The 20,581-nt window shown below is 43.8% G+C and overlaps 1 protein-coding gene across 19 annotated transcripts in view; it reads left to right on the forward strand.

Moving 5' to 3' along the window:
- The window catches only part of AGBL1 (AGBL carboxypeptidase 1), an 834,111-nt gene that overhangs the window by 51,317 nt on the left and 762,213 nt on the right, over positions 1–20,581 (forward strand). For all 19 annotated transcript variants that reach the window (XR_008994688.1, XR_008994687.1, XM_057494793.1 and 16 more), the window contains exons 2-5: positions 678–741; positions 2,399–2,545; positions 5,791–5,922; positions 9,490–9,583. Coding sequence is in view for 17 of the 19 variants with exons in the window: in XM_057494793.1 (XP_057350776.1) it covers positions 678–741; positions 2,399–2,545; positions 5,791–5,922; positions 9,490–9,583 (437 nt within the window). In the remaining 2 variants the exon portion in view is untranslated. The remainder of the gene's footprint in view (positions 1–677; positions 742–2,398; positions 2,546–5,790; positions 5,923–9,489; positions 9,584–20,581) is intronic.

Genomic DNA, 20,581 nt, shown 5'->3' on the forward strand with positions numbered 1-20,581 from the left:
GAGAGTGGTGGTAATGGGGAGACGGTGTGTAAGGGCATAAGCTTACAATTCGTAGGTAAATAAGTTCTTGAGATCTCAAAAAAAAATTAGCATACTAGTGGAAAGACCAGTGGCCTGATTTGGGGACCAGGGCTCCCTCTCTGAGCCTCAGTGCCCTCTTCTGTATAACACAGGGAAGAGTGCCAGGCATTGCAGGGATCCTGTAGAGCATCTACACTATGGGATTTGATACCACCCTAGGTTTCTCTTGAAAAAATAAAAAATTCATTCTTACCCCTGGGAGAAAAGTCTTTGCATCAAAACCTTTAATGGATTTCTGTTTCTGCTTTCCGCCCTGCATAAAACAGTCCTGCTGAAATGACAGAACTCTACTACCTTGGCCCACCAAGCCCTGTTCACTTGCTGTTTCTGCATGAGTGACCAATGCTTGTTCTTCCTCCCAGGTTCCTGATGTTACTACAACACGGGTCTCCAAGGAGGGGTCCTGAAGGCGAAATACGGAGGCAGAGCCCCTGGGATGTTCATTGCAGTGTCATTATTTAAAGGAGCCTTTCAACCACTTTTTTTTTTGTCTCAAGGGCAGCCAGCACTCCTGCCATCCCCACGTGCACCCCGACCTCGCCACCTCCCTCCTCTCACACTCCTTCTGAGAGGTGGCTTCTGTGTTTCCCTTGCAGAGCTCTTCCGACAGGCAGTCCGTCCTGAGCATCCTCCAGGTCCTCGGAGATCTGCTGTCTGTTGGTGAGTGGCCAGGGCTCGTCCCCCTCAGGGCGGACACGAGGCCCCGGGGCGCTGCTGCGCAGGTTCTTGGTGTGAGACAGAAACTCCAGCCCATCTTTATTCACTGAGGTTGTTAAGACCAGGAGTAAACTGGGTTGATTGTCTTGTCACCCATTCCTCAGTGACCCCAAACTTAGGAGGAAATCAGACTCTGCGAGGTTATTCTGTGGTGTTTTATTTATGAGGTGAAGGACCTGCGGGGGTCTGTGGCCCTCCTCAGAGAGAGCTAGCCCTCAGCAATTTTGCCCCCCCGCCCTCTGCTCCCCTCCACCGAGGCTCATTTACAGAGCGCCATGTATTGACGGCCTCTTACATATGTCAAGTGGACACAGGAATGAGGGGTCCGAGCTGGACTGAGCAGTGTGGTAAGTCATTAATTTTCCAGAGATAAGATGACAGGAGTTGTACATCAGAATCAACTGAGTTAACGGTGTCATGCCTCTGTTAGCTCATTTCCATGTTAGGGTCCTGGAAAATGTATCTTGGACAGCTCAACATTCACTCAATGTTCATGTCTGTGTGGTGTATCAGCCACATTGCATTAGAAAGAATTATTAACAGCAAATGGACGATACCAAAATGAATGTCCCTCCAAAGCCATGGGGCCTCAGGTTGGGGTTTCAGGAGGAAGGGGCCAGGCATATTGAGGTTTTCCCATAGGCTGTGCTGCCTGCCCTCCAATGGCAGGGCGGCTTCCCTGCAGCCTTTGCGGTAAGGTAGCTTCTGTAGGTGAAGCCACTTGTCTTCTGGGGTGGCGCCACCTTCAATCAGAATGAGACCTTGGAGATATCCTTCTGACTGTTGCTCCTTTACAGTAGGATGAAGTATCAGAGCATCTTCTTTGATGATAATGCCCCAGGTCTGTTGGCCTCCTTGATTAGGTAAACCAGGCCAGTGCATAGAGAATCACCTCGGTCCCCTTTCAAGGTGAAATGTAATCACCTCCTTTGAGCTTGTCCTGGGGCAAGGTGGGGGAGATCCCTGTTCAGCACTCTTCTTAGGTAGAAAGCCCAATATACTTTATCCTAGCCACAGACCCTCCTCAAAACTCCTTCGATAGGATGATTGGACATTTGTGTCTCAAAGGATTGCTCTAGTCGTTTCCATATTTTCCTCCCATTAGTTCACGAAGGCCAAAAAATCATTACACTGTCAATAAAATTATTCCAGAGAAGCTATAATCCCAGTCCCTCTTACAGATGATTCAAAGCTATGGAAGAGGGATACTGAGATTCCGTCTTGTTCTAGGTGCATGATTAAATGTGAGCCTGTGTGCATATTCACATATATGCTCTTGCAAGTACACACATACACTGCAACTCAGTAGGATCTCAGAAAAGTGGATTCTAGGCTCCATTTATTGCAGCTGCTGCAGGTGAAGACACCTATGTTCTTAAGCACTCCATTTTTTCTCTATTTAATGCAATACCCTCCCAATCCCAACCCTGGTTCTTCACCTAATAGCACAACTTTACACAAGTTGCTTCAAGAACTACCCAGTTTTGGTTTCTGGGGGTGAAACGAACCAACCCTTGCTCTGTCTGTAGCTGTGAAGTCTGCTTTCAGTGGAAAATGGGGGTGGTCATGTGTGGCTCGGCTCTCCTCTGCTTCTCATCAGGCACAGACAAGAGGATTCGCTACATGGTCAGCAAGGGTGGCAGCGAAGCCCTTCTGCAGACCCTGGTGGACACAGCGAGGACAGCTTCTCCAGACTATGACATCCTTCTGCCACTCTTCCGACTGTTGGCCAAAGTTGGCCTACGAGGTACCTAGACCCCCAGCCCCGAAGATGACTGCACCTCTGGGGTAGTTCTCATGAGAGCGGTGTTCTTGCAGGGAAGCCCAGGGCAGGAACAGCAGGTGGATCCTGGGCACTGGTGGTGGTGGCAGGCTGAGTCCTGTGGGAGGGGCAGTTCGTTGTCTCAGAGATCAGCAATCCAAGGTATGGTGCACAGGACAAGGCCCAGAGCAGGCATGCGCTACGTGCAACGAGCCCGTGGGGCATGTGGGGGGCTGAGGGGGATGCTCTGGGGCAGTTTTCATCACTGAAACAGGACATTTCTACACATAGTATCTTACATGGAAGTTCATTATGTAAGTGCATTCATTTCCTGGGGCTGCTCTAACTAACAAGTCACTACAAACCTCATGGCTTTAAACACCAGAAATGTATTCGCTCACAGTTCTGGGGCCAGAAGTCTGAGATCACAGGGTTGGCAGGGTGGGTCCCTTCTGGAGGCTCTGAGGGAGATCTTGCTTCCATGCATCCCTCCTAGATTCTCTTTGTTTCCAGCAATCCATGGTGTTTCTTGACTTACAGACACGTCACCCCCATGTCTGCTCAGTTTGTACGTGGCAGCCTACTCTGTGTGTTTTTGTGTCTGCTCTGCTTCTTATAAGGACACTGGATGTAGGGCCCCCCAAATCTGTACGACCTTATTTTCACTAATTAAATCTGCAAAGACCCTATTTCCAAATAAGATAACATTCTGAGGTTCCAGGAAGACATGAATTTTGGGGGGATGGTTTTTGACCCACTGCTGTAAGTCACACAGAAGTAGAGCTTCCCCAGTGGAAGGGAAAATGGAGGCCTAGGATTTTGTCTCCATATTCACATCTTTTTCCTCAGAGAAGGCCCTTAAGATCCTAGCAGTGTTTGGAGCACAGCTTAAATAGTCTGGGTGCCCAGGATGCACATAACACTGCAAACTAGTCATAACCGCTAAGCCACAATGGTGTGCAGTCTTATGTAAGTCACAGCCAAGAAGCTCAGGTCCTCTGAAAGGTGGACCTTTGATGTTCATGCAGGTGGGCAACCAGGGACAAAGGAGCTGGGGGAACTCTTTCTTATCAATGTTTGGACTCCTGCTTTGAGTCCATTCAACATTTTATAAGTAATGACTGAGACCCAGACATCAGCCAACATCCACACGAGTGTGTTCCAGACAAAACCAATAAGTCTCATTCACTGAGTGTTCAACATATTTGCTCCATGTCTCCTAGAGCTGGACACTATTCTAGGCACGGGGCACAACACAGTGACCAAGACAGGTAAGGGCTCTGCTCTCATAGATATTACATTCAAGTGGGGAAGGGTAGATCATCAATAATTAGCCAGGTGATAGCAGACGATGACAACTAAGTAGGTAATCGTTGGAAGGGAAAGAAAGGCTGATGGTCCCTCAAGGTGGTGTGGTCAGGGAGAGGTGACATTTGAGCCCAAACTAGAAAGAGGAGAGGTCAGCATAGCAAAGAATGGGCCAATGACCTCCAGGAAAAGACCGAAGACACGACATATACCCTGGTTGTAAATGGTTCAAGCTGGGAAGTTAGGTCTGGGTTTTATTAGCCGTGTGACCTTGGACCTTCAGCGAGGTCAATGCTGAAGCACTGGGCCCTCAAGTATCAGCACTTCATTCTAGGGTTGTGGCAAGGATCAAGTGACGTTGCATGTCACCTGCTTAGCCTGAGAGACCAGAGACCTGACAAACGAGGGTCATGCAGGTTTCGTAGGAGCAAGTGGGCAGGGGGACGTATGAAGGCAGCGATTTCCAAGTTAGGGACTTTGGTATGACTGTTGTCACATCACATCATCGGAGCTCCTGCCACCAAGAGATGGTAGTCCTCGACACTGACGTTCAAGCCATCAATGGCTGACCTGAACGCAACAGGACTGAGGTTGGTGGCTCATGAATGGAGCTGGATAGATACCTTTTTTTCTGACAAAAGGAATGGGTCATAGGAGTTTAGTCACAATCTCCTGTGTCATTGGGTCCAGAGATACATATTGGTAGACCGGGTTTTGGATATTGACTCTGTTTTACTCATTTCACCTGCAGTGAATCTGATAGTGATTCATTCATTGCAGGTGAAAATGATCCTAGAAACTAAGATCCAAGAACTTCTTGGAGCACAGTTGGAACAGCCTGGGTGCTCAGGATGCATATAAACACTGCCAACTAGTCATAACAACTAAACCCCAATTGTGTGCAGTCTTATACAAGTCACACTCGAGAAGTTCAAACATGCAAATATGCAAAACAGGCATGACAATTTGGGCATTGTGGTTTGGGAAGGACACAAAAAGTGTGACACATGGCACAGTCGCCTGTTAATCATAGTGGGAGCCAGGAAGACAGAATAATAGGTAATTTCCCCTTATTTTTTATGCTTATATACTGATTATGAAATAATGACTTAGCTGCAACACTAAAATGAGTATTGCAACAAAAATATTTGGGTCAATAGCTCAGAGAAATCTGGGGAGAAAATTTCCTTGTCTTAAATTATGTTTTTACTCTTTATTATAAAGTTCTCTATCATACAGAAAGATGACCTTTTATACACCTATTTACTTAGATCTAACCTTTGTTAACATTGTACCATATTTCTTGAACCTATTTATTTTTATCTGATATGTTTAAAGGAAAATTGCAGATAGAATTTTGTTCTTAAACATGTTTGGGTGCATTTCTTTGAAAAGAGACCTATTCCTATAAAACCCCAACATCATGATTACAGATCTCACAAAATTAATAATACATGCATAATTTAAACTCATTTCTGTTTCTTCAAATGCTCCCAACATGTCATTTACAAACATGTTCTAAGAAGGATCCAGCCAAGGTCCGTACACATGGCATTTGAATGTCATATAACTTAAGTATCCTGAATGCTAGAACTGTCTTAAGGGAAGAAATTTATACCCTACGGAGCTGTAGTTCATGTTTAGAACAACCAGAACTATCCTTATCTATAGGAGATACAAGTCACACAACCCAGAAGACTTCATGTAAGTATGCCTGGAAGAATAATGGCACCCTGATTAGCTTTTCTGAGCCACCTGCTTGCAATGGGAACCTATTTAGTAACATTTTCTGTTAGATCTGAAGTCTCATTGGCCATGATTATCCTTCTTCTCCACCATCTTTGCCTTCCTCTCCCACACACGTGTACAGTCTTCACAATGAATGTGCAACACAACTAAGCTGGATTGCTTTGTATTCATAGATAAAAAGTTTGGACAGAAGGCGCTGGAGTTGGAAGCACTTGATGTGACATTGATCCTGACCAGGAAAAACCTGTCCCACAGCCAGAACCTCCTGCACTGTCTCTGGACTCTGCGCGTGTTCGCCACCAGTGGTAAGCGACTCAACTTGTGGCTCTCTGGGCTGGCTTCCAGACCTGGGCTGGGACACCTGGAAACCATTTGGGGGTGTGGTTGGAAGGGGGGCAGGGGTGGAGGACACATGTGGTCCCAGCAAGGTAAATAAACCACGAGGAGCCCTCACATTCTAGAGGACATAGAAATGAGAAGTTATTTCTTTATCTGCTCGGCCAGGTAGAATTCTTGAGCCTGTTGTTCTTGCAAACCAGATCTTATCATATTTTTGACATCTATTACTACCACAAGGTGAAAAAGACCTGTGAGAGGGGAGGGAAAACTTTATTCAGTCCTATTATATTCGCCGCACGGGGTGATGTGTTGCACCTGTCAAGAAAGCCTCTTACATCATAAATCTCCCCACTGTGTCTCTGCAGTAACTCATGGATCACAGGATCCTTTACCAATTTCATCTCACAGTGCTTCTCAACATAGTCCTTCAGTAACTAGATATATCATAGCACAGGAGCTGATAGCTACTTGCCATCTCCTGATTTGGATTATTTCTGCTTATCATAACAATTCTGTATTTAGACTTACCTTCTTATAGCTAAGCAAAAGCAAGTGAAGCTTAAAAGAGTGGAGTAATTGCTTGAGTTCATACAGATAAGTCACGGGAGCTTAGTTTCTAACTCCAAACCTCATGTTCTATTTTCCATATGGATACGATTCTTATTAAAAGATGAGATTCTATACCTCCTATCTCACACATAATGAGCACATCTCCCAGATAATGAATACAGACTTTATTTCTTCTTTCTGAACCCCTTTCCTGCAGAATGAAAATGGTAATTATTTAGATGCAATGCTTTCTAGAGAGAAGAACATAGGCCAAGAACCAGGAAGACCTGGGTTTGACTTTGATTTCATTTCTTAAGAGTCATATGACATGGACACCTCACCTGTTTAATCTCAGTTGCTTCCTTTGTAAAATTATAGTGGCATTTACAGCAGGTAGACTTGGAAGATAGGGTCAGTAAGATAATGTTCACTGTATGCTCTTTACATGCTTGTTGCTCATAAGTGTTAGTTTCCCTTCTCTGCTTGACTCTTTTACCTTAGTCCTTTGACATAACAGGAAGCGCATACCTAGGTAGAATAAGTAGATGACTTTTTTCCTAACTCTCTTCAGAACTACTAAAATAGTAAGGACATCTTTCATTGGTTAATTCTATCAATATGCATGGAGGACTCAGACAGAGAAAGTACTTCTAGGGAAAGACAAGATATATTCTTGACTCCATGTTCACAGAGGGAATCTCCACTCACACTCATGTATGTTGACCGGAAAATCAGAGAGTATCTAGGAGAGGTTGAAAGTGTCCATACAAACCATCTCTAGTAAAGGAAAACCTCAGTGAGGAGCTATGGATTTGCATACAGGACAAGAATCATTCATGAGAAGCTAGGGGGTGTGCACCCCAATTTGGAGCTTTCCATCAGCACAAGATTTGAAGTATCTCATTCTGGTTTCCTAAAGAATAACTAGACTGAATAACTCAGCTTTGGTTAGAGATCTTGAGGGCTTCCTTCAGCAGGGAGCTCTGAAACATCTGGGATTTGCCTATGGGTGTGAGGAGGTGGCCATTTGTCTCGTTTCCTAAGACTACATTTATTGTACCAGTCATCGGTCTCATAGATGTTTAAAAGATTATACTGTTACTGAACACTGACTTTGCTGATGAGGAGCAAGCAGAGATCGGCAAGGCTACGGAATGCTGTCTCTTTGGTGAATTGTTAGCCAGTGTTGAATGTTTCAGCCAGCTTTGTAAATGGCTCCTATCTGCAGAAGGAGTTGGCTGGGACCCTCGTGGGTCTGTGACAGCCAGTGTGCCCTTTGGCAGCTCTCACGTGGCCAAATGGGGATGTTTATAAAGCTGCCAGCAGTCTAACCTTGGGCAGGCATTCAACAAGGAAGAACTCTAAGAATTCCTATTGTTATTCCCTCCCAATTCCAAGTCTAAAGCCTTCCGTGCTAGAATCCGTGCTCTTAAAACTATCTCCTCCCTAACTCTACTTAATATGAGAATTTTGCTGAATTATTTGTCAAGAGATGGCTCTGGCATGCTTTCCTAATTTACAAGTAAGAACTGAATGAGTAGCCAGGAGACTGAGTGATTGACAGACAGGACTAAGATGCCAAGCCCCTGCATTCTGATTCAGGCAGTTACTGCCTGTATTAGCCTCAGGAGGGGCATATGCATGGAGGATGTTCCGGGAACGTGCAGTCCTTGCCGTACCTGAGACATCAGCCTCAGTGTGTCTCTGGAGGACTGTACTGGGATGAACCACATGGCAGCCTCTGGATTTTCCTTTATCCCCCTTTCCTGAGGCTTGGGGAGCAAGCCAGTATAAGCCTCCCTTGCTTCCCTCTGCTTCTCCATCCCCTTATTCCCCCTCCTACTTCCTGGAACAAAGCTGGCCCAAAGCACAAGGCATTTCTAGATCTTTGTTTTACCACAGCAATGCAGTAGAGGAAAGAGAAAAGAGAGAAGAGTCCCACCATGGAATATAACCTCCTTTTCTTCTCCCACTGAAGCTTTTGCCCTCTGCCAAACCGATTCCATTTTGTATCTGTGGATTCCTCTTTATTTCGACATGACCAGAGGTACTCGTAAACTGAACTGAATGGACTGGGAATATTGTAGAGAGTCTAGGGCTTCATTGAAGATGACAGTGGCATCCATGGGTGGATACTTATCTGAAGCCACAGGGTTGACCAAATACCCCTTCGAGTTACTTTCTATCTTTGAGGTCTTTGGCTATACTTTATAACCATCCAATTGGACAAAAAGGCAAAAAATTTCCCAGGTTAGTTGCCTTTGAGCAGGAAGAACTGATTCTCCCTTTGACATTCTAATAGATAGAGGCATGGTCAACTCTTAGCCTCAGTCACGGGAGAGAGATACAAGCACAAAAGTTGTAGGGGAACTTGGACCCAGGGTGGAAAGGAAAGGGAACTCTCTTCTTTATTAGGTTGCCTCTTAAAGTTCTAAAGGACTCAGTCCACAGTGTATTGAACTTGACCCATCCCCTGGGGTTAGGTTCTTCACGGTGAAGTCTCCCAATGGCAGACTATGTTTAAGCAAGTGTTTTGTAACTGGCTATGTGTGTTACATGTGTGCAGGTATGCGTGTGTGCATGCATGTATGCCATCTGGGAAATTGGTGCTGCTGGGTGGAACAGCTTGAATTGAAGTCAGTGCCAGAAACCCAAAGATCTACTTACAAATCATCATCTGCTTGGTACTCACGTTGGCTATTCTGATGAAGAATCCAATGGGGAAGCGTGGTGGGCGTTCAAAAAATGAAAAACATATATTCGTGGTTTGGACCCTCTTTGAAAAGAAGAGAGGGGGAGAAGATAATGTGTGTTTTTCAGGTGATCTTTACTTCCAAGCAAGGGATGAAAACAACCAGTTTCTCTGTTTTAAGTTGCCTTTGGCAGGGAAGGTGATGGACCTCCCCTCTCTTTGAGGCTCGCTCTGTAATGCTGGAAATGATGGTACAGACAGTTCAATAACAATGTACGTTTGTCTTTCTCAGTCACCACGGCAGCCATGCTGGGAATTAATGGAGCAATGGAACTGCTTTTCAAGGTCATCACCCCTTATACACAGAAGCGCACCCGAATAATGAGGTACAGAGCCCTTTTCTAGTACTTTCTTTGTAGTAGTTGCAGAGACGGAGATGGCTTTATGTACATTCTCATGATGCTTCCAGGTAACTTGAGTGATGCCGTCTTCATACATATGATACAATGACTTGGGAGTTTGATTCCAGATCTTTCTCACTCAAAAGCCCATGTTTTTTTTGCCTGAAGCCTTTTATTCAGAGCAACTCTACCATCATGAGTCTAGTCCTTAAAAGACAGGCCTAAAGTGACAGGTAAGGTGATGCTCGTCAGGGTCTCTAAAGAGTCAGCCAGTTAAAGTTCTAATATGAAATCAGGGCCTTGTGCTAGTCCATCATGGTTGCGTGCTAGTTTTGAGATGTATTTTTATGATTGGAGAATGAAACTCAGCCCATTTTCTCAGGCCCTGCTTGCTGGAGTGGAGTGAATCACAAACTTAAAAAGGGAGATGGTTAGACATGAAGGAGATCTTTGGAACCATTAAGATCCATCATTTTATGGGAGTGACTCAGTGAGGACCTTGAATGAATATTAGGAAAAATCCAGCCAATTTCCAAGACGTATGGGGTTATTTGGCAAAGTAGCATTTCCACGCCCAGCCACGAGATTTTCCGTATCTCACCATCAATCTTCATCTCTTGTTCCACCCGATTATTTTTCTCTTGGGTCACTACAGTAATGCCATTATCATCCATTCTCACCTGCAGCTTTCTACACCAGCATTTCCTGGAGTGAAATACATTATATATCAGTGAAAAAACTTTTGTCATCTAATATGTTGAGAAGTACTAGGTTAAAACCAGGTTAGGTTCATGTTTTTACCGTTAGCCTTCTCAGAGCCTTTGGAAAGCCAACTCTCCCCCAGAATATCCCAGATGGGTGTGTGGTTATACCTTATTCTAAAACTGACTTGGCCAGGGAACAATTTTTATTTTGGAGACCACCATTTTGGGGGACGGGGTACCACGTATCTCATTTCAGCCACCCCTCCTCTAGAGAGCAAATGTGTTGTGAAACGGGATTCAATTGAATTATACCAAGGGATCCTTATCTAGTAAGTATAAAACCATCACAGTCATAAACTTGGTGACCCCCCAAAAAAAATTAGTTTCCTGATTTTTTTGAAATTATACTGTATTTCCATCTTAAACTTCCACTTATGTCCATTTGGATATGTCTCGTTTTTATCATTGTGTGCAGGTCTTTGTTGCTGACCCCTGTAGTCTTAACATGTCCTTCGGTCACCAATCTGTGCACTTTATCTTTTTGGCTTATTCAGAAGGCCTCTTCTAATCTGCTCTGTTTCCATTCCTGTTTGGCAGCTCGGGAGTATGTGGTTGCTTCCCCTGCATTATGTGAAGGTCTGTGTGATGTCGGCTGGGCTCATCTACATACATGTCTCACTCAGTCATTTCTTCTCTGCCACTCGGGTGCCCCGTTGTTTGGAGGGTGTCCTTAGGAAGCCCCTCCCAGCTAACCTCAGCACCAGCCCCTCCCTTCTGGGCTTCTGGGAACTTTGATCGTCTTCCCCATTCAGACTGAGCAGGGTGAGAATAAGCAGCAAAGCCCAGAGCCCCCTTCTCAGAGACACGTGCTGGTCGCTGTCCCTGCTGCTCTTTCTCTCCTGCAGAAGGGAGTTGAATTCAGGCACAGACCCAATCAAGGTGCCCCGGGAAAATGGGAAAGTAATACCACGGAGTACCGGGGTGGATGTTTCCAACGACAAAAAGGGCTTTTAGGGACCTCAGGCATATTTCTGCATTTCTGATCTGTTGTGTAACATTTGGGCAAGATGATTCCTCTTCTTGAGCCGAATGCCAAATTAAAACCAAACCTCCACAGAGGAGAGTGGTTGTTTTCCAACCATTACAGCATAGCTGTCATTGCTGTGGCATTTATTATGTGCCCGACCCCGTACTAAGCGCTCAGCATGCATTATCTCATTTGATCCTCGCCTCTGCGAGGCAGGTGCTATTACTGTCCCCAATTTTATAAGGAAAAAAATGGCAGCTGAAAGAAGTTAAGTGATATGTTGGGATATAAGTGAAAGAGCTGGGACTTAAACCCTGTTTGATACATGAGCCTTAGCTCTTAAATCACCACTGAGTATCTTATACAGTTTATTTCCAGCATTTTATTTCTAAACCACCATATGTAAGACAATCATAAGCAGTTAAAGTTTGTTTAAATTTCTGTTACTGTCTAAATGGCTTATACTCATGGAGCAATTTGCTTAATGATAGGGGAGACTTCCTCCTCAATCCATTGGCTATTTCCTCTCAAAGGCTAAATAAATGTCTACTCCCTCCACTTCTGAATTCTTTCCCAAAGCTGCCTTGCTTCCTACTTTACCCCCAGCTCCCAACAGCGAGATAAGAACAAAGGGGCTGTGTAGCCCTCTTTCTAGCAGATTCCTTGGCCAGTCACTGAACCTTTTCCTTAACGGAACTTTCACATTTGCTGAAGTGTGAATGTCAAGTCCTACCTCCTAGGTTTGTTTGTGGGCATTAATAAATAGTGTGTAAACATTTTGTAAGCCTTGATATGCTATAATATTATTAATCATTATTAATATAAATACTAATGGATACTTGGCTGCCTGTTTTAGATCAGACAGTAGAGCTGGAGGAGAACATGCAGATGGGGAGTTTGGGCAGTACTCACCTTCCCCCATGACCCCTGTCCCCCAACTAAGATGCCTCCAAATGAGTTCTGCCCCACTCCACGTGGATGCCAGAACCTGTGGGTTTGAAGGGGTCTTCCAGGAAAGGCATCATGTCAGGGGACACGAATACCCCTACTGAGTGTCATCCTGTAACCAGTAGCAGGCTAGGGGAGAGTTATTCTGGGATGCCTCCGTAGGGGCAGATGCCCAGTGTCAAGCCACTGTGACTCCTTCCTGCCCTGGAGATGAAACCTGCCCCACTTCTCCAGCATGAACCTAAATTTAGTTGTCCTCCCATGAAGCCCTGTCTCCAGATACTACTCAGGGCAATAATTATGATGGACACACTGAGACCCCTAGAGAGAAGGGGCAGGCAGAGCAACAAACGGCATTAGCTCGCCGTGCCTTTGTGCGAGCCCTCGCTCCCAGGACAGGCGGCTGTCCCAGGCCTCCCTCAGTTCCCAAATAGCCACCATGCTAGAAGTTTTTCTGTCCTAGATTTGGGTTGGCTTGCATCTCTCCCCTCACCCATCACCTTGGTCTGAGCAGCTTTTGTCAGACTGGGACTTGTTCCTACGCCTTCTCTCTTGGTCTTCCCTGACTGCAAAGCAATCAAGGCTGTGTCCCAAGCTCCGTTTCCCTCCTTACCTTGTTTTTCTCCCCTCATCCCTCTTTCCAGCCAACTTTCCCGGCATGCAGCATGCCCTGTTATGCCCCAGGTCTTTCCTATGCACTTCTCTTCCTCCGGAACGGTGGGGGTCTGCCCAGTTTGGGGGCTCCGCCTTACATTACAGCTCCGCCTTACTGCACCACCTCACCAGACAGAAGGAATCCTCTCCTCCGTGTTTCTCCAGCACCGTGTTCATATTTCCTTGAACAAATATCAGGTTTAACTCTGTACTCAGTTGGCCTGTGTGTCTTCTCTTCCCTCTAAATTCCAAACTTCCTGCGGTAGAAGCCAAAGTATATTGATTCTTCAGAGGGCCTACCCAAGTGCCTGGGCTATGGTAGGCTTTTCAGTCAATTCAAAAGAAATTCTTTGATTAAAAAATTTGTGAATGACCTATCTAATGGTGAATAAAAGCTAGCATTCACTGAGCATGTGCTACAGTGGACACTTCATATTTATTTGCTACAGTGGACACTTCATGTTTATTACCGTGTTCTTCCTTGATCCAAGCTGACCCCGCATGGGAGTTCCTTTGTGTCTAAGCATGTCTGGGAGATGCTGGTGTGGGCAGCCTACTGAATACACTATTGCGTGAGGGGCTGAAGTACCTTCTGGCAGGGAACTCATTCTGAGAGTGAGAGGCAGCAACCATCAGCTCGAGAGATCAAAGTCTCACTCACGGGAGGGCAGGAGAAACTTGGTGTCTTTTGTCTCTCACTTAGAGTTGTCTGGGGAATGGGCTGAGATTGGCAGAGGGGACAGATCTGAGTTTGAGGGGATGTGAGAGGCAGCATTCGCATGGAAACTTTGCTTACTGTTTGAGACAAGCGTCCAGCGTCTGGCTTGGTGAATGATTCAGCTGAGGCTTTAGAATTTATGAGGGAGCTTTTTATAGAACTCAGCAGAGAGAAATGACCCCAGGCCAGGGTGAGCTATGCCCTTGCTAGCTTGTTCTACTTGCAGACAAGTTTGTTTATCTGCACCAAAGCCGCTTTTGAGCTGTCCAAAAAAATAAGTAGGAAAATTTATTGAGGCAGCGATGGACTGCCTGTCTGTGACTGACTCATCCTGTGACCTTAGAAAAGCCTGTGTTTGTTCCAGGTCTTAATGCCTTCTGCTGGGAGCTGTGCATTTGTTACGTCATCTCCAGGACGGGCCTGCGAGTTTTGGTAGTAATCATGGCCGTGTTTACAGCCTGCCTGACCATTTCCAAAGCACTGACCCTGTTGGGTCTTCATACCGTGCTAGTTGACCCAGCCTTTGAGGCTGAGTTCAGCTGTTATCATTGGTGGGTGTGTCTCCAGTTCTTTCAACTCTGCTGGCTTCCTTGCCTCAAAAACACATCCATCAGTCAGAAATGGGTTGAGGTTTCCTGGCAGAGGCTGGTCCTTAAACACCACTGCATTCCCCGACTATTGCACCACACTTTGAAAAAGGGAACTCAAGACTGTTGGCAGGCAGAGGTGGTTCCTTTATCCCTCGCCTTCGATTTCTCTGGAGCTTCGCCAAGAACACAGGAGGTGAGGAAGTGTGTGTTCAGGGCCATGCTGGCCTTCCCCTGGCAGAGGAGACAGGTCCTGCAGGCTCAGTGCTCCCTCAAAGTCCTCAAGCTTTCAGCAAGTTCTCGTGCTGTGACTTACACTGTTCAGGCTCAGGGGCTCCTGGGCGCCCACGTGGCTTTGGGTCTGTGGGGTTCCGAGGCCATGCACCTTACCTGGGCTCCAACACCTTGGCACCAGGAGGAGATATAGATACGTTGGGTCTCCAGCAAACCTCACGAGCACATTCTTCAGCCTGGTCTCCTGTTGTCTGTCCCAGTAGCTCCCTGTGCTTAGAGTAGTTTTCTGTCATCTTCTCCTTTCAAAGGCCAGTTCTCAGGGCATCTCTGGCCTCTGTGCTTTTCCCAAGGATTCCTGGGCGTTGTTTCACTGGCAGCTCTTTATGGTGATTTCATCTTCAATTTATGAGCTACCAAAATATGTCCTGCTCCTCCTTTCCCTCCCCACCCAAGCAGTATTTTCCCAGAGCCAGGCTTTCTCCAGCCATCACGCCATTCCACTTCATCTGATCAAAGCAGCTGACAGATGACTGGAGACTCATCCAGAGCTAATGCGTTCCCTGAGATCATGAGCGATGGGGTGACTCAGCTCCTTTGTCACTGAGACGAAGAAGTACATTTTCTTCTTTCTCAAAATAGCTGCTGAATTTGCCTCTGGGCGTTCATTTCCCCACCTCCCCATCAATGGCTTTGTGACTTTTGCTGGTCCCCATCCTGTGCAGTTAAATGCTGTGGTCTCCAGGGCACAGGCTCACACAGGGTTCGGAAGCTGTGTGCTCCAGATCACTTGGACGCAAGGACCTTGGAACAGGAACAAAATAATTCCACCCTCGCCTCGGCTCCCCTTACTGACAGAGTGCCTGGTGCATTTGCTACCTGACTCTAGGCCTGTAGCTGATGGTGCGATGAATAGTTTCCTACACGTATTAAGCTTTGGCTGCTAGGTTTGTTGGCTTAAATTCCTTTCATCTCCTTGGGAAGCCAGTGCCCTCTCCCTGATTAGGGCCAGTCATAGATATCTGAGTCCTGGAGTCTAACGTTGGAAGCTCTTTAAGGATCTGCTGGTCCAGCTCAAAGAGGCTGAACTAAGCCTTCTGTCCTAATTTTAAGACAGTTTTCATTTCCCTAAGATGCTTTCTTGAATAATGCAAATCAAACATGCCCTGGACTAGGGCTTTTAACGTTTATCTGACAACATTCTGTGTGTCCGTTTTGGTGCTAGGCATGGGGGTCTGAGAACAACCGAAGGTGGACCCTGTCCTTAAGTTGGTGACAGTCTATGGTAATAACAATGCAGTGTGGTAGGGCTTCCTGACCCCAGGTTGGGCTTGTGAAATGGGCCAGCTTCCTGTTCTGTGGTGATGTTCCGGAAGTGTCTTCATCCAGAAATGCCCTTAGAGCTGAGAAGGAAGGGCCTTGTGCCTCAGGCGGCCCTGCACTGTGGAGAGCCTTCCTTGAAAAGGCTGAAGTGGCCCTCTGGTGCCTGAGGCCGGCTTGGGCTGGCTGTGCCGTCCAGGCAGGGCTCCTGGTCCTGGTTTTTGTTTCTCCCCCCTTGGGGGTGGTCTCTGATCCCCTGCCACCTGAGTGCAGTGGGTCAGATACCATGAGGAAGAAGAGTTCTGGAACACGTGCATTTGGGGCTGTGCTGAGATTGCGTGGCCAGCCCTGGAGTCAAGGAGGATGGCTGGGTGAGCATCAGACTCCTGATGTCTGGTGCAGTATTGCTACTCCAGCATGAGCTGAGATGGGGCAGACAGAATGCCACTGGCATTCTGATTTGGGGTGCATCAGAGTACTCCAAAAACAAAACAAAGCCAAACCTCCTGGGCCCTGCATATTCTGGAGTGGGGAGGCTACATGCACCACTTCACCCTGGCGAGGGTTCTCTACAGAAACTGCATTTCCATTTTCATCTGCTGAGGCCTGTACTGACCATACCTCCCATGGATTTGTCCCCATTTTCACCCTGGGGACTAGAGGCAGGCTTGTAGGAACTTCTGCTTTCTGTAGAAGTCAATCTTTTTTGCCCAGTCTGACTCAATAAGGAGCTTCTGCAAAGAAGTTTGTATCCTCCTGGAAGTCGTACCCTTCTTACAATGCTGTGGACCGCCCACAAACGTGGGGGAAGGGATTTGATGAACTGGGTGGGGGTCAGGGGTCTATAGGAAGACCCTTAGCAGTAGACACGTCTGTGAACTTCACCCTTTGTTTTGATGGAAGTGGTATTTCTAACAAGCCATTACCAAATTCCTCGGGAATTGATTTCATAATTTGACACCACAAATTACAAAGCACAGGGGGGAAAGAAACTATTTTTCTTGTGGGGCTGTGAGATATGCCTACTTAGCAGAGAGAGGCTAACTCAATTAGCAGAAAGGAAAGGGTCAGAAGGAAGCCGTGGTGCAGATGTATAGCTGTCCAAAGGCAGAGAGTGCAGGATATGAACAGACTGTAGGCTTTCTGTTTAAGTTTGATTATGATGCCATGTTAATATTAGAGCTCATGTGACTGTTAATTATATTCATCAGAACCAATGAGAAAAAGGGCTACAGAACAATAGACTGCTATTTAAAATAAGCGGATTATTACAAATTAAGTTTGAATTTCATTCAGGTGGTGCATAATAGGTATTCAGTAAATGACAGTTGAATGAATGAACAGTTGTTGCTGTCTGAGTTGCAGTCTTTTAACCATTTATGCAATAAGTATTTTGGGGCATTTATTATCAGCAGACATGTGTGAGCTTTGAGATGAAAATATATAATCCTTGCTCTCAAGGGACTTACATGTAAACCAGTAAGATAGATGCTATAATGGCAAAATGTTCAAAGAAGGAGAGTCTCAATTTACTCAGGAACTGGCAAAGAGGAATTCACTGAGAAGGCAACTTTTGGTTTGACACAGGGAAGGAATTTCCAAGATGTCAAAATTATAAAAGGAGCATATTCCAGGCAAAGGCAAAAGCAAGTGAAAAAAAAAAAAGCACAAAAAATGATGGGTTCACATATGATTCTAGTTTATTACAAGAGACTAAGGGCAGGGAGCACACCCACACTGAGTTGGAATACTCTAAAAACTTACTACACAATAAAATAATGGGAATATATAATTCATAAAGAGGGAATCAAAAACCCAACTTGCCAATAATCAGAGAAACACAGTTTAGATCGAGACACCAATTTCACAAATTAGAATAGCAAGGATTTTGAAAAATGATATTGTTGATGAGGATTCAATAAGGTGGGTGCTCCTGTATGCTGGTAGGAAGATAGACTGAGAAAATCTTCAGGAAAATAATCTCCTGAAGATGTACACAGGAACACAGGAAGGAATATAAGAGAAACAGTGCAAATGAAAAATTAGGGAGCAGCATCTTTAAAGTATGGAATTCTGTATACCATAAGAGTATCTTTAAAAAATGCAAATGAAATAGACTTTTCACACATACAGAATCTAAAAGAATTATTTAGCAGTGGCTCCCATGATGAGAAATGTTAAAAGAAAACCTCATGCATGTACCAGGTGTAAAGAAAATGTTACCAGGTGGAAAGATGTACTGATTGAAAAGACTTAAAAGCTCTGGAAATAGTAACTACGTGCATAAATATATTTGATTTTTGGTTTACTATTTTAATCTCTTTAAAAGATAGTTCAGTGTTTTAGTAAAAGTAATCACCATGTCGTTTGGAGTTTAGATTCCATGTAAAGTTAAAACATGTACCTATGAGAGCACAGAGATCAGGATGGCTTACACATAAAATGGTCTAAAAACACTGGAAAGTAGGCTGTGATAGGTTAAAAATGTAAACTAAGGAAACCACTAAAATAATATATCAAAGTGGTATAGCTTAAAAGACAACAAAGATGATAAAATGGAATAAAATTATTCTATTAATCCAAAAGAAGGTGGAATAAGATGCAAGACCAAGGAATGAATGATACCTATAGACAACCATAGCAACATGATAGACTTCTACTAATCTACATACTCCAATTAAATAACAAAGATTATACTGATAAGAAAGCAAGACTCCTCTATTGGCTGCTCACAAGAAGCACACTTTAAATATGAAGACACAATACGTTAAAAGGATGCAAGGATGAAAAAGATCCACTAAGCTAATACCAATCAGAGTAAATCTAGAACACCTTTACTAATATCAGATAAATGAGATTTCAGGGCAAATAATATTACCAGGGACAACAGAGATAATTTCATAATGATAACAGGTCAATTTAAATCTTAAATGTTCATGCACCTAATATCAGAGCTTCAAAATCAATGAAGTAAAAAGTGATATAACTGAAGGGAGAAATAGACATATCCATGACTGTAGCTGGAAATTTTAATAACCCTCTCTCAATAATTGATTGAATAAGTAGAGAGAAATCAGTAAGGATATAGAAAATTTCAATAGCACTATTAACCAAAGTGACTTAATTGATATTCATAGAGTTTATAGAATAGCTGACCTGCCAACAGCCAAAATTCTTTTCAAGTGCTCATGGAATGTTTACAAAGACAAACAATATTATGGGCCATCGAAACAATCACAATACATTCATAAGAATTCAATGTATTATAAGGCATCTTCTTTGACCACAATGGAATTAAATTAGAAATCGGTAAGAAAAAGGTCTCTTGAAGAGCCCTCACATTTTGAAAATTAAATCACACACCTTTATAGAAACCATGGGTTAAAGAAGCAATCAAATGAGAAAACAGAAAATATTTTGAACTCAATGAAAATGAAATGCAGTGTATTAAAATCTCTGGATGCCACATACTTGTGGGAAATTTATAGAACTATAGGCACAGGTTAGAGAAGAAGAAAGGTAGAAAGCAATCTAATTAATGGCTTCATTTCACCTTTATAAATTAGAAAATGGAGATCCAAATCCAAAATAAGTGAAAGGAAAGAAATAAGAGAGATTAGAATAAAAATAAGTGACATAGCAAAAGAAAAGTGATAGAGAAAAATCAATTTACTCAATAGCAGATTCTTTGATAAGATCAACAAAATTGTTAAAATCCCTATCTAGACTGATCACAAAATAAGAGAGAAAAGACAAATTACCATTCTCAGGAATGAGAGAGGAAATTACTACAAATTCTACAGACAGGAAAAGGATAATGGAATATTCTGAACAGCTTTATGGCAGTAAATTTGGCAGCTTTGATAAAAAGAAAAAATTACTTGGCAGACATAAAATACTAAAGCTCAATCAAGAAGAAACAGACAACCTAATAGCCCTATGTTTACTAAATAAATTGAATGTATAATTAAAATCATCTACAGAAGGAAAACTCCAGATTCAGATGCTTCACTGGTGAATTCTACTAAATTTAAGGAATAAATATCAGCAATTCCATACAAACTGTTCTGGAAAATGAAAGGAGAGGGAATATTTTCCAACATATTCTATCAGGCCAGTGTTACCCTCAAACCAAAAGCAAAGACATTACAGGGAAAGAAAACTACCAGCCAGTATCTTTTATGAATAGTGATGCAGATATCTTTCAACTGATATCAGCAGTGGATAGGATCAACACCAATTGGGATTTATTCCAGGAATGCAAGATTGGTTTAACATGCAGAAATCATTGCAATAATTTATAATAGTTTATCAAACAAAAAACTTAAAAACTAACAACATGTGATTGTCTCAATAGACACAAAAAAAACATTTGACGGAATTCAACATATTTTCCTGATAAAAATTAGAAATAAAAAAAAACTTCCTTAATAAGTCATATCTATGAAAATCAAAATTCAACAAATTAGAAGTAGAAAGGAATGTCCTTAACAAGTCACATCTATGAAAACCACTAGGTTACCTCTTAATGGTGAAAGGCTGAATGTTGTTCCCCTAACATCAGAAATGAGACTAGAATGTCCACTCTCAGTATTGGAGATTCTAGTCAGGGCACTGAGACAAGAAAAAAATAAGAGACATCTGATGCATTAGGAAGAACTAAACTCTATTTGCAGATGACATAATTGTCTATGTAGACATTCTAAATGGAATCTACACATACACACACACAAGCTACAAGAACTATGAATTGAGTTTCCAGTACACAAAATCAATATATGAAAATAAATTATA

The sequence above is a fragment of the Manis pentadactyla genome, chromosome 18 (assembly GCF_030020395.1).
Source record: "Manis pentadactyla isolate mManPen7 chromosome 18, mManPen7.hap1, whole genome shotgun sequence".
In the NCBI taxonomy this organism is placed as follows: Eukaryota; Metazoa; Chordata; class Mammalia; order Pholidota; family Manidae; genus Manis; species Manis pentadactyla.